Source organism: Eucyclogobius newberryi, unplaced genomic scaffold (assembly GCF_026437365.1).
Source record: "Eucyclogobius newberryi isolate DKJ021-1_F unplaced genomic scaffold, fEucNew1.0.hap1 SCAF_21, whole genome shotgun sequence".
Classification (NCBI taxonomy): domain Eukaryota; kingdom Metazoa; phylum Chordata; class Actinopteri; order Gobiiformes; family Gobiidae; genus Eucyclogobius; species Eucyclogobius newberryi.
Genome location: NW_027315846.1, coordinates 21,971,816 through 21,985,502, shown reverse-complemented (window position 1 = coordinate 21,985,502; position 13,687 = coordinate 21,971,816). Strand labels below are relative to the sequence as shown.

General features: G+C 41.5%; 3 protein-coding genes across 3 annotated transcripts in view; 2 read left to right on the top strand and 1 right to left on the bottom strand.

The window, feature by feature from the left end:
- Positions 1-1,337: 1,337 nt before the first annotated feature.
- On the top strand, positions 1,338-4,111 carry pgfb (placental growth factor b). The gene is made up of 6 exons (XM_072457741.1): positions 1,338-1,416; positions 2,111-2,307; positions 2,384-2,463; positions 3,285-3,314; positions 3,404-3,466; positions 3,586-4,111. The coding sequence occupies exons 2-6, from the start codon at positions 2,116-2,118 to the stop codon at positions 3,605-3,607; spliced, it is 387 nt and encodes a 128-aa protein (XP_072313842.1). The 5' UTR covers positions 1,338-1,416; positions 2,111-2,115; the 3' UTR covers positions 3,608-4,111.
- Positions 4,112-9,398: 5,287 nt separating this feature from the next.
- On the top strand, positions 9,399-10,581 carry cipca (CLOCK-interacting pacemaker a). The gene is made up of 3 exons (XM_072457445.1): positions 9,399-9,474; positions 9,531-9,535; positions 9,770-10,581. Exons 1-3 carry the CDS (start codon positions 9,399-9,401, stop codon positions 10,544-10,546), a joined length of 858 nt encoding a protein of 285 aa, XP_072313546.1. The 3' UTR covers positions 10,547-10,581.
- A 1,788-nt stretch (positions 10,582-12,369) lies between these two features.
- The window catches only part of zdhhc22 (zDHHC palmitoyltransferase 22), a 2,773-nt gene continuing 1,455 nt past the window's right edge, over positions 12,370-13,687 (bottom strand). The window contains exons 2-3 of the mRNA XM_072457724.1: positions 13,340-13,687; positions 12,370-12,702 (exon numbers count right to left, since the gene is read on the bottom strand). The exon at positions 13,340-13,687 is cut by the window's right edge and continues 210 nt beyond it. Of these exons, the coding sequence (XP_072313825.1) occupies positions 12,425-12,702; positions 13,340-13,687 (626 nt within the window). The 3' untranslated portion in view covers positions 12,370-12,424. The remainder of the gene's footprint in view (positions 12,703-13,339) is intronic.

Here is a 13,687-nt window from a genome sequence, read left to right as displayed (position 1 = left end):
CGGAGAGGCTGCATATTCATCTTTTACACACTTCCTTTTAATGCCTTTTCCCCCTTCCTGTTGTGTGAAGCACTGAATTGCCTTGTGTGCAGATTGTGCTCTACTTGCCCTGCCTTGCCTTCCCTTTCTTCTCTTTTTACTGTCCTTTTTTAAACCTGAATTACACCCTCTAGCCACAGTACTTAGGCTGGTTGACAAGTAACGACCCTGTTTGAATAAATGGCTAATACAAGAGCTTGAAAAATCACTTCCAAGTCCTGTGTTGAACACGACTTGTCAAAACAACAGCTGTACGCCAACAATGCTCGGTCACAGGGAGGAGTGATCCCCAAGGGCTGCCTGGAAGTTTTTACACTGGTTATAGTGAAATGTGTCATCCCTGAGTGGGCGGTGCACCTTGCTCCAAAGTGTGTGAATGCATCTTCATCTTCATCAGAGCAGGACATTCCTCTTTCATCACGCTGCTGAGAATCCAACACATGCTGTACTCACTTTTCTCTTTGTGGACTCTTGGCAGGATGTACAAGTGTTAAATTGGCCCATACTTCCATCACTACATGGGAAATCCCTTGTCAGTCTTTGTGTCATTATGTAACAACCTGAAATTGAGCACCCAAAAGGCCTGAGGAAGCTGCTTGTCTGTCATCCGCCTCTGCTCCAGGACATGTCACCCGATGTAAAGCCCCCTTCCTGTAATGGAGTCAGGCAGAATCTGTTTTCTGTTCCCTGGCCAATGACACTGTTTATGGCAATGATGGGAAAGTCAACAACAAGAACATAAATATTGAATGGTGCACCACAGAAGCAGGTCGGAGGGAGCGTAAACATATGGGCACATGGAAATGAGACGTGCATGAGAAAGTGCTGACTGTCAGTTTGACTTTGGCTCTAAATTTCAGCTGTTTGGCACCGTGTAGTTGCACTATGCTACCAGAGGGAGGCGTTGTTAAGTACATTGCAGTGAACACATTATTTGTGTGCTTGTGCAGTTTTTCCTATTGTTCACAGTGAATCCGAGATGTAACAGGAATGTGCTCAACTGAGCAGTTTTCTGGTCTTGGGACCATTTGCATATATTATAATAATGCACTTTACAGGCTCGACCACGTCCCTCAAAGCACCACACTGTAGTCCTCCTTCAGGCACTCCACATGCTGGTGGTACATTACTGCTGTAGCCACCGCTGCCAATCTGCTCCATCGGCCCTTCTGACCCTCACCCATCACTCACACACCACATTAATATGTCTGGTACCAGTGGAGTTTGTATGTATTTGTATATATTATTGTGTTTTTTTAAATTCTACTGATTCAGTGTTGAGCATTCTACGGGCCTCTTTTATATATAAATCTAAAGTGTGGTCTCTCTGTCTCTTGCAGAGTCTCCCCCTGCCGAGCGTGAACACCACACAACAAGGTAAGCATCCTTGTTCTGGTGTTGGCCGTACAATTCTGAATTTGAATCCCTGAATCACTGAATTTTGAAGGGGAAAAAGTACTCTTTTAAAAAAGATAATTTAGGACAGGTTAACAGCTTAAATGAGGATAAAATAACAGAATATAAATCATGAATCAGTCCAACAGAGATAGGAGTGGCATGCAGCAGAATGATAAGCAGCTCACACTCTTCATTAAGTGCTTTATGAACTGGCCCTTTGACTGTAACATCAGAGGAGTTCAGGGGCCCTCCCTGTAGTGCACTTCTGTAAACAGATGCAGGGCCAGGCTCCTCCAGCTGACCTCTGGACAACTTCTGGATGGACTCTGGAGGTCATGGCTATTCCAGAGGTGCAGTTAGGTCCGCCCTGCTCCAGCTCAAGAGCAGTGAGGGCGAGATTTCCTGTTTGCCTCTCATGTTTGTTCTGATGTTGTATGTGTATTTGTTCTCCTTCTCCTACAAATATAACTCAAAAATATAGATACATTTCTATCCCAGAGGGGCAGCCTAAACCATACATACGTAAATCAGCTCATGGCCGACAATAGATTAAAAGGAATTGACAGACATGAGAATTTGCCTCATGTCTCAATAATTGCTAAATTGAGTCACAATTCTGGATTCCATGAAGTTTTCGGAGTCCTCGTCTAATGTACATGTCTGTCTGTCCCAGTGCTGATGTTCCAGGAGGTGTGGAGGCGGAGCTTCTGTCGGACAATAGAGAAGCTGGTGGAGGTGGTGCAGGAGTACCCGTCAGAGGTGGAGTACATCTACAGCCCGGCCTGTGTGCCCCTGGTCAGATGCTCCGGCTGCTGTGGCGATGAGAACCTGGAGTGCCACCCCACCCACACCACCAACCTCACAATGCAGGTGCAGTCGTACGGCCCCAAGCCAATCAATGTGTTGCTTTGTTTACATACTCATGGTCACGCTTCTGTCATTTTAGCTACTGAAAATAAGGCCGTCCGAGCCAGGTCAAGAATATGTTGAGATGACCTTTGTGGAGCATCAGACATGTGAATGTAGGTAAGAAAAATATGTCATTATGCTGGAGTCAAAACTTAAAGAGACATTTACTTTACAGCTTTACAGAAAACATACCTTTAGCTTGTGATATTGATTGTCTTCTGTTCTTGCTATTTATTTCATTTCAAATCTTAAAGGTGTGCTATGTAACTTTTCTGGTGCAGGGTCCGCCACCTGCTTGTCTAATATAGAGTTGTTTTTGGTTGAGTTGTAACTCATTCATCTCCATTCAGAGACAGGCTGTTGACACCTCCCGGGCAAATGATAGGTCTCAGTAACAATACTGAGCAATAAAAACACCTGTCATTCAATACATGAGAGATTTAAGTTCCTATATTGTGGAATAAGGCTTCAACAATTTTTTTGGTAATTGATTAAGATAGTGATTGTTTTTTTGATACAGCACATTAGTTGAAAATGCAAAAGACCCAAGAATATTAGGTATTTCCTTGATTTGACTCAGATGATGCCTCTATAGTTACATTAAAACCCCACATTTATATGTTTCCTGTATCATTTTGATGTAATTTTGCTTCTCTGAGTACAAGGCATGTTTTGGAGTATGTGTATAGTCCAGATAACAATTATTCAATTTAATTCACTGATTATCTCAGTAATCAATTGGGATTTAAAAGGGACAAGCAGGTGAAAAGTTGTATGGTGCATCTTTAATTTACCTCTGTTGCCAGCAGAGGTAATTAGACACCTTATCAAAGTGCATACATTATTTTAAGGTACGAAACATGAATTACCAGGTATCAGAAAGTACATCGCTTGAAATATTTGATTGCAATGAGGTAATTAATGTGTTTTCTTTGCAGAACCAGGAAGCCAGAGGTGAAAGTACAAAGGTAAGCAAACATCTGAATCATTTATGTTTTGCATAATTTGTTGCATTGATGCATTACATTGTTCTTGTATGTGTTTCTTGTTAATCTAGGAAAAGGCAACGAGGAAAAGGACGGAAGAGAAAAGAAAAGCAGAAAAAGAAGGAATGTGAGAGGTAATAATGCATTATAGGTTTCATCTAAACCTTGAACAGACCTGGAGTATTTCATTTAACAGGCTCATTTGATTTTCATGACCAATGACCTCTCTGTTTGTTTCTAATGTTCTGTGAAGATGCCAGGTTCCGCGCAGATAACCCCAGTGCCCTCCTGACCCCCTGTGGTCCAAGACTTCCAGCCCAGTGACTGATGAAAGGGTTCTCCATGCCAGGGCTCAGTGAGGTGAGGCTCAAAGGCCCTCCTGCAGCGGGCCGGCCTCTGTGTCCTGTGATTGGGACTGTGGAGCAAAACGCAACACACCTTAAATGATGGACTTCTATGGGAGCCAGTGCAATTCTGAACCAAAAAGATTGAAGCATTCTGTTTTGTATTAACATTTATTGTAAATTGTTGTTTTTTATTGTAAAGCCTGTTACATTGTGTATTTATTGAAGAATATTAATATGTGGACTTTATTGTATTTTGCCCAAGATGCATTTTGATATAATTGTCTAGTGCTTGGCCCCAGGACAGCGCACCGCTCTGGATAATGAAATGTCTCCCTCTAGTGTTGGATATTTCTCCAAACTGCTGGAACAGTAGTGAGTTATTAATGCAAAATTAAACCAAATATCAATGATGAATAAATTGTGGTGCTTATTGCCTACTATATAGTGCTTTTGTGTTTAGTGTAAAAGCACAGAGTAGTCATTTCTGCTCCTTTATGGGTATTTACCATAAATGTGGAGACTGAACACGTTCATGATTTCATATTTATTTTCTTTCAATAAAGTTGTTAAAGTTGACACAAACTGTAAAATCTTTTACCAGTTAACGACAGATTTTTTATTCATTTTTAATATAAAGGCAGGCCCTTGGATGCCCTGAATATAGAGGTTTTAATGTCCCAGCTTTGTCTTGTTGCCCTTTTTCAATGCAATCACCGATGAGCATTAAATTAGATTACCATTGTTGGGTAGCATTACTTTTAAAAGTCACTTGTTACGTTACCTCGTCACTGCCCTGGAAAACTATGTCACTGTGCTACTCACTGTGTTATAAAAGTAACACGTTAGAGTACTCATGCGATACCAATAACTAACATGATTGTATAACATATATAGTTTGCCCACAGTCCATTTGCATTGCTCAACACAGTAAAATAATCATTGAAATATCAAATAAACAAGCAAAGTAGCAAGTGCCACAAAAATAAAGTAACCAAAATATAAAAAGGAGAATATTACGATATTAAAAGTTTTAGTTGTTGACTTTTCATAGCAAATATGGCCAGGGTGCCACACACACGGTTTGTATCTAGTGTCAAAATGGACTACGATTCAATTAGTAACTCATGCGCGTATCTGAAGTCCGAAATGCACCTGGCAGACAGTGTTCAGGGCAAGAGTTACCGCAGTCTGTGGCTCTTAATAATATCACATATCCCTGCTGCAGATTGTGAGAGCCAAATGAGGCCCCATGAACCATTTGAGGCTTTAGCCAATTGCATCAATACATGAGTCGATACCTCGCAAGGTGTTTCATTTGCTCCACTACGCCATCTTGTGGTCAAGAAAATGTGATGCATATACAATGTCATAACAAATAATAACATTTTTGTATTAATATTATAACACCAAATATAAATCATCTACCCGGTGATGCATACTTATTCGCCCCCAGTGTCAACTGGTGTGTGATTGTGTGAGTGAATGGATGACTGGCTCCTTATGTAAAGCGCTTTGAGTGCATTGAAGGTAGAAAAGCGCTATATAAATGTGACCATTAGCATGTTTTATTCCATAACAACAGTGTCATATTGTACAAGATTTGACTAGGCCTCGTTCACATTCTCACATTGTCCTGCTCCCAAGACGGATGCAACACCAGTCAACAGCACCGGCATCTACATTTTCATATTAGTATTTAACGATTGCAATATTTCATTGACCAAAACGTTGTGATGAGGGAAATAAAACAATTTTAATTGAGAAACTTTTTCAGGTCAAATCATCTCCAAATCAAACAAATGAGGCACTGCCACGAGGCAAATGTTGTTGTTGTTGATGTTGTTTTATGGCGGGGCAAATGCTTCAACAACGCCTCATCCAGACGGTGCTTCATATCCTGATGCTTCATATCCTGATGATGCTTCATATCCTGATGCTTCATATCCTGATGATGCTTCATATCCTGATGCTTCATATCCTGATGATGCTTCATATCCTGATGGTGCTTCATATCCTGATGATGCTTCATATCCTGATGATGCTTCATATCCTGATGGTGCTTCATATCCTGATGATGCTTCATATCCTGATGATGCTTCATATCCTGATGCTTCATATCCTGATGATGCTTCATATCCTGATGATGCTTCATATCCTGATGGTGCTTCATATCCTGATGATGCTTCATATCCTGATGCTTCATATCCTGATGATGCTTCATATCCTGATGATGCTTCATATCCTGATGGTGCTTCATATCCTGATGATGCTTCATATCCTGATGGTGCTTCATATCCTGATGCTTCATATCCTGATGATGCTTCATATCCTGATGATGCTTCATACAATCCTGATGATGCTTCATATCCTGATGCTTCATATCCTGATGATGCTTCATATCCTGATGATGCTTCATACAATCCTGATGATGCTTCATATCCTGATGATGCGTCATATCCTGATGATGCTTCATACAATCCTGATGGTGCTTCATATCCTGATGATGCTTCATATCCTGATGATGCTTCATATCCTGATGGTGCTTCATATCCTGATGATGCTTCATATCCTGATGATGCTTCATATCCTGATGATGCTTCATATCCTGATGCTTCATATCCTGATGATGCTTCATATCCTGATGATGCTTCATATCCTGATGGTGCTTCATATCCTGATGCTTCATATCCTGATGATGCTTCATATCCTGATGATGCTTCATACAATCCTGATGATGCTTCATATCCTGATGCTTCATATCCTGATGATGCTTCATATCCTGATGATGCTTCATATCCTGATGCTTCATATCCTGATGGTGCTTCATATCCTGATGATGCTTCATATCCTGATGATGCTTCATACAATCCTGATGGTGCTTCATATCCTGATGATGCTTCATATCCTGATGATGCTTCATATCCTGATGATGCTTCATATCCTGATGCTTCATATCCTGATGCTTCATATCCTGATGATGCTTCATATCCTGATGATGCTTCATACAATCCTGATGGTGCTTAATATCCTGATGGTGCTTCATATCCTGATGATGCTTCATATCCTGATGATGCTTCATATCCTGATGGTGCTTCATATCCTGATGATGCTTCATATCCTGATGGTGCTTAATATCCTGATGGTGCTTCATATCCTGATGATGCTTCATATCCTGATGATGCTTCATATCCTGATGATGCTTCATATCCTGATGGTGCTTCATATCCTGATGATGCTTCATATCCTGATGGTGCTTCATATCCTGATGATGCTTCATATCCTGATGATGCTTCATATCCTGATGATGCTTCATATCCTGATGATGCTTCATATCCTGATGATGCTTCATATCCTGATGGTGCTTCATATCCTGATGATGCTTCATATCCTGATGATGCTTCATATCCTGATGATGCTTCATACAATCCTGATGATGCTTCATATCCTGATGGTGCTTCATATCCTGATGATGCTTCATATCCTGATGATGCTTCATATCCTGATGATGCTTCATATCCTGATGATGCTTCATATCCTGATGGTGCTTCATATCCTGATGATGCTTCATATCCTGATGATGCTTCATACAATCCTGATGATGCTTCATATCCTGATGACGCTTCATATCCTGATGATGCTTCATATCCTGATGATGCTTCATATCCTGATGATGCTTCATATCCTGATGATGCTTCATATCCTGATGGTGCTTCATATCCTGATGATGCTTCATATCCTGATGATGCTTCATATCCTGATGATGCTTCATATCCTGATGATGCTTCATATCCTGATGATGCTTCATACAATCCTGATGATGCTTCATATCCTGATGACGCTTCATATCCTGATGGTGCTTCATATCCTGATGACGCTTCATATCCTGATGATGCTTCATACAATCCTGATGATGCTTCATATCCTGATGATGCTTCATATCCTGATGATGCTTCATATCCTGATGCTTCATATCCTGATGGTGCTTCATATCCTGATGACGCTTCATATCCTGATGATGCTTCATATCCTGATGATGCTTCATATCCTGATGATGCTTCATATCCTGATGATGCTTCATATCCTGATGCTTCATATCCTGATGCTTCATATCCTGATGATGCTTCATATCCTGATGATGCTTCATACAATCCTGATGATGCTTCATATCCTGATGCTTCATATCCTGATGATGCTTCATATCCTGATGATGCTTCATATCCTGATGCTTCATATCCTGATGGTGCTTCATATCCTGATGATGCTTCATATCCTGATGATGCTTCATACAATCCTGATGGTGCTTAATATCCTGATGGTGCTTAATATCCTGATGGTGCTTAATATCCTGATGATGCTTCATATCCTGATGGTGCTTCATATCCTGATGATGCTTCATATCCTGATGATGCTTCATATCCTGATGATGCTTCATATCCTGATGATGCTTCATATCCTGATGATGCTTCATATCCTGATGATGCTTCATATCCTGATGGTGCTTCATATCCTGATGGTGCTTAATATCCTGATGATGCTTCATATCCTGATGGTGCTTCATATCCTGATGATGCTTCATATCCTGATGGTGCTTCATATCCTGATGGTGCTTCATATCCTGATGGTGCTTCATATCCTGATGATGCTTCATATCCTGATGATGCTTCATATCCTGATGATGCTTCATATCCTGATGATGCTTCATATCCTGATGGTGCTTCATATCCTGATGATGCTTCATATCCTGATGATGCTTCATATCCTGATGATGCTTCATATCCTGATGATGCTTCATATCCTGATGATGCTTCATATCCTGATGATGCTTCATATCCTGATGGTGCTTCATATCCTGATGATGCTTCATATCCTGATGATGCTTCATATCCTGATGATGCTTCATACAATCCTGATGATGCTTCATACAATCCTGATGATGCTTCATATCCTGATGACGCTTCATATCCTGATGGTGCTTCATAATAAACCTGAAATACTAAACTGAACTGTTATTCTAACTCTTTACCACTATCTGACACTGACTGACTTGAATAACTAAACCTTGGACGCGCGCGAGGCATCGTGCGCTTTTATTTGAAAGTGTCAGATACTGAGCCAGTCACGTGACCGCTTTTACCGGTCACGTGGTTTTTGTTTGTAAACTAACGCCAGCCAGTCCCTCCCACAGTCTGACGGTGTGTGAAGTGGTCAGTCCAGTATAACAGATCCATGGTTGGGAGCGGCTGGTCAGCCGCCATTTAAACAACATTTGATACTCGATACGACCCTCAAAGCCTCGGCTTCAAATGACCATCACAAGCTGCAGATTTCTGGTGAGAGATCATCTTGACTTTTACACCAGAGCCTGAGTGTCCGCGTGTTTAAACTGAACCGTCCTGAAGACATCTCCTGCTGGTAAGTTGTACTGAACTGATCTGTACGAATGATGTGTCTGAAGTATTGGTATAAATGCTCCTGCTTCATCACCAGTCGCTTATCGCTTCATCAAAAGGGAAACGTTATGGCACAAGATCTCAAAGATTGATTTAATTATTCATTGAGCCCTTATTGATTCTCTGTTAACCGCATGTAACTTAAAGCATCTCATCTCAAGCTGACTTCTAAATTATGATTTCATGTTGTCTTTCACACTAAATGCCATTTCACATAAGTATTACGTGTAAACCCACAGCAGATCTAGTGTGGTCTGCCAGGAGCCAGGATGGACAGAAGAGACCTTTCCTGTCCAAAGCCCCTCGGAGTCAAGTGTGACATGGAGCGAGACTCGGGCTTTTCTGGTAACAGGCTTTTCTATTGCATGGATTGTATTGTTGTCCACCCGTGTGTCCTTTAGGTGCAGTTAGATTTACAACTAATAGCAGGCCAATCTCAAGCTTAGTTTGGCAAAAAGTTAAATACATAAAGAATAATTCGGGATAATAGAGATCTAGGTCATTATTTCCCAGAGTGTCGCTCATATTTCCTCTTGCCCCTCTTTACTAGGTCTGACCTAGATCCTTCTCATCATGTTGATGGTGTCTTTTTCAGACGACCAGTAGATCTTTATCCACATCTGCCTCTGTTTTTATACAGCTTATCTTACATTTATTTTTCTCTCTCCATCCCTCAAACATCACTGCAGCAGATGAGCAATGGGGCGTTTCCTCCCCCATGGACGTCATGCCTCAGTCACAAGTGGTTCTTCTTCAGCCTGTGCTGTCAAATGGCAGCAATAACACCCCAAATGCTGCTGGTGAAAATGCTCGACAATCAAGGAGCTATGCACCTTTCAAATCCTACCCGAGAATTGCCCCACACCCAGGGGAGCACCTGTCCAAAAGGGTGGGATCCTCCAGACTAAGAGGGGCCTCTGAATATGAGCCACAGAGAAGGCCTCATCACAGAGGGTCCAGTGCTGTCAGCCCACAGCCCACACTGCAGGCTCCACTCTGGCCTATGAACACCTATGAGCCTGTAAATAATCCTGTATGTGACAAGTCTCCTCCTCCACTGAGCGGGGCGAGCTCTGTGCCCACCTACACATATGAGTTCCAGACAGCCATAAGTGACATATTTGTCAGTTCTGAGAAAGATACCTCAGGCAATGACTGCAGGAAACTGAAGCGATTCAGCAATACTTACAACATCCTCAGCAAGTCGGGCCTGTTGGGGATCACGATGCGGACTAAGCAGCTGATCAAGGAGAACCAGCGCACTCAGAGCCAGCTGCAGCAGCTGCAGGAGCAGACGGGGCTGCTGCTGGAGGCACTGAGCACGGGACAGTCCCAACTGTGGACTAAACTACAAGTGTCTCTGCAGGACACACTGAAAGAGCCCTGTCCAGACAAGACCCCTGCGCTCCTGCTCTGATGGAACAAACCCAGGGCCACGGTCCAGAGGGTCTCTAGTGTGTCCCAGGTCTTATTTCTATGTAAGGCTGGGCACATTTCAATGCTTTTATCCTTTCTTGAACTAAACCTTGTTTTCTGTACCTGGTCAGTTCTATTTCAGTACCTTTTCTTGTATTATAGTTATGTCAATTACATGACAAATAAGAATGATACGTCATAAATTCCACTAAATCCAATTTCTTTGGTTTACACCCATTTGGATTGATACAGCCTTGTGATCTCAGAACACCCACAAGACTTGTTTTCAGGAGAGTTTTGTTCTTCTTCTTCTTCTTCTTCTTCTTCTTCTTCTTCTTCTTCTTCTTCTTCTTCTTATTCTTATTCATTATTTCATGAATGGCCATGAGGACACTGCATTACACCTTGCGACCACTAGACAAAAGTATTTCTGTTGTGCTTTGGAAAGTGCATAAGAGCCTCTTTTAAACTTCTGCCTTAATATTTTCTGCCTTCTGCCATAGAGCTGTATGCTTCATTATAATAATAATTTTAAAAACCCACACATAACCGCGTGCCTTACAGCACTAGAGTGGGAAAATATAAAATATGTTTGAATTAATTTGACTCATCCAGACTACATTGAGTTCTTATGTTTACAGAGCTTGCTGGTTTTCTGTGTATTTATGTGTATAATATTTGCCAAAGATTCTTATGCTATATTCTGTAGTTTCTCCCTGAGAATGAGCCGCTCTCGTCCTTTCTGCCTCAGACCCGAGTGATGTGGCACAAACCACTGCACTTTAAATGTCTTTAGTGCATCTGATGATTCTAATGGCTTCAGCGTTAGATTATAACATGTGTGAATCTATCTTTTCTAGTTGCTTGTGCCTTTTTAAGATGAACGATATAGGGAGACAATGGGTAGCCTCGCTATGTTATTTTAATGTAAATTAAACCTTATATTTCTGTCAAAATGATGTTTTACTACTGTGTATTGCACTTGCTAGCTTGTTTGAATATTATTGCCATGTTATGTTAAATTATCTGATATAAAACTACATCATGCCTTGTGTCTTTTGAGCTCAAACACAATTTACACAGAAATACTCAAAAATAGACAGAAAGGATTTTAATAACAGATATACATGTCCCTTATTAGTAACAAAAGTTTCTCCTACTTATATTGAATAAATGGTTGAATACTCTGAGTACTCTGAAAGCACAATGTATTCATGGCACATAGTGATAATACCCTGTTTACCTAATACTGCTTTACAAGGCAACAACATGGATGGAAGGAACCCAAAGTCACATTTCTGTCAAAGAAATGCGAGTCCGCCTGAAAAGTGGACAGTATGATGCTGTGAGACGGTCCTTATTCATCTTTAAACAAGCCCTTAAGTTATTAGAATATTACGAAGTATACAACTTAAGCAATTCCTGAATGCCACAGTATCAATTGAGCTTTAAAAATGGAAAAAGCACTTAACATTAGTTTATGCTGTTAATTCTTATATAAAGCAAAGGATAATACAACTATTTGATATGCTATTTAAATGTTAAAATATTGTCTTAATGCAGTTTTGTCCTCAAAAGAAGGGACCAAACAATAACTTAAGTTCACCTATCAAAAAGTGGTTGTTCCAATTCATTTCACAATAAATTAAGATATTGTCACAATGTCGTCATCAAAAGATTTTTAGCAATAAACAAAATGTTTTACTGAGAAACAAAAGGGTGTAGGGTCTTAAAGGTGCAGTGTTTCTAAGTCTTGATTTGGTCCTGGTCATAATTGAACTTGTGAAAATTGTATCTAAAAATATCAAACTATTCACAGTACTTATTGCAGATATGATTTCCCCCTATCATCTGTGTAGCTACAGTATCAGTTTCTGGGTTAGTCCTGTTTCAGCTCCTCCGCGTCCTGTGAGCTCATCTCCACAGTCTGAACGGGCAGAATGAGGCCTACGATCCAGCGCGTCCCGAACACGCCCTTGAGGTTCCTCCTCCAGGGGCTGTGGGTGTCGAGCAGCTCCCCCCGCTGCAGCTGGCACCAGGTCTGCCCGCGCGCCACCAGGAGCACCTGCTGGCAGCAAAAGCCCGCGCACACCAGCCCGATGCCCAGCCACACGTACAGCATCAGGACCAGGAAGAGCTGCAGCCCGGACACACTTCCTGTGGCCACAGAGAGAGCAATCATGTTAAAACGCAACTTTATTGTCCCTTGTAGTGGGTGGTATCCTTCCAGAGCAGTGTGTTAAGGGCCCTTCTCTAGATCCTTCATCAGAACCACACCTTCAGTTAAAACGTAGGACAAGCAAAATGATCAGTACACACAATATACTTTCCAACATGAGGAAATACATCGGTCACTTCCACAGGCCTTTGGCAGTCAGTAGAGTACATCACAGGAAGCTTTTAGTGCAAAGATCACAGTCAAAATTCAAACAAAATCACAGTATAAATAAATCAAGACACTGGCTGTCACTAACTAGTCAGCGAAACATTTATCAATTAGTCGACTATTCAAATGATTTATATTTTTTTACATTTTGATTTAATAAGGTCATTGTATTTGTTTTAAAAGCTCCTTCGTATGTATTTTAGAGTCTGAATAGTCCACATAACGATTACGGTCTACAGCTAGTCACAATTAGTCTATTAATTGTTGCAACCTTGAGAGACAGTGTAGTAGGGAAACTAGGAGACAAAAGGTCAGTGTGCGTGTGCGTGCGTGCGTGCGTGTGTGTGAGGATGAAAATACCAAGTGGTTAGAGCTACGTGGCTGCTGCAAAGCGAGACCCCTTCTTACCCATGAAGAAGTATCCTGTCGAGAGGGGGAGCAGAGTGAGGAAGGTCAGAGGGTTCTCAAAGGAGATGGAATACTCCACAGTGAGGAAGGCCACCCCGAGCACCAGCGAGTACAGGCAGGTGCAGGACGTGTAGACACAGAACATGATGAAATACCGCATGTTCTTGTTGCCGATGCAGTTCCCGGTGAAGAAGCAGTGGTGGTCCCGCTTGAAGATGACCTTCTTGCACAGTTTGCAAAAGTGCCTGCCGTTCAGGAGGTAGTGTGCGTCCACTTTGTCAGAGCAGTGAGGCGAGCACACAGGCACAGCGCTCTCGTTGGCACTTTCGGCGGGGTATTTGATAGTCA

What these genes read in the sequence shown, in the direction of transcription:
- pgfb (XM_072457741.1), top strand. Translation starts at nt 2,116, where the DNA reads ATGTTCCAGGAGGTGTGGAGGCGGAGCTTCTGTCGGACAATAGAGAAG. An exon ending in CATCAGACATGTGAATGTAG is followed by an intron (nt 2,464 to 3,284) that starts GTAAGAAAAATA and finishes TTTTCTTTGCAG; the next exon opens with AACCAGGAAGCCAGAGGTGA. An exon ending in CCAGAGGTGAAAGTACAAAG is followed by an intron (nt 3,315 to 3,403) that starts GTAAGCAAACAT and finishes TTGTTAATCTAG; the next exon opens with GAAAAGGCAACGAGGAAAAG.
- cipca (XM_072457445.1), top strand. Translation starts at nt 9,399, where the DNA reads ATGGACAGAAGAGACCTTTCCTGTCCAAAGCCCCTCGGAGTCAAGTGT.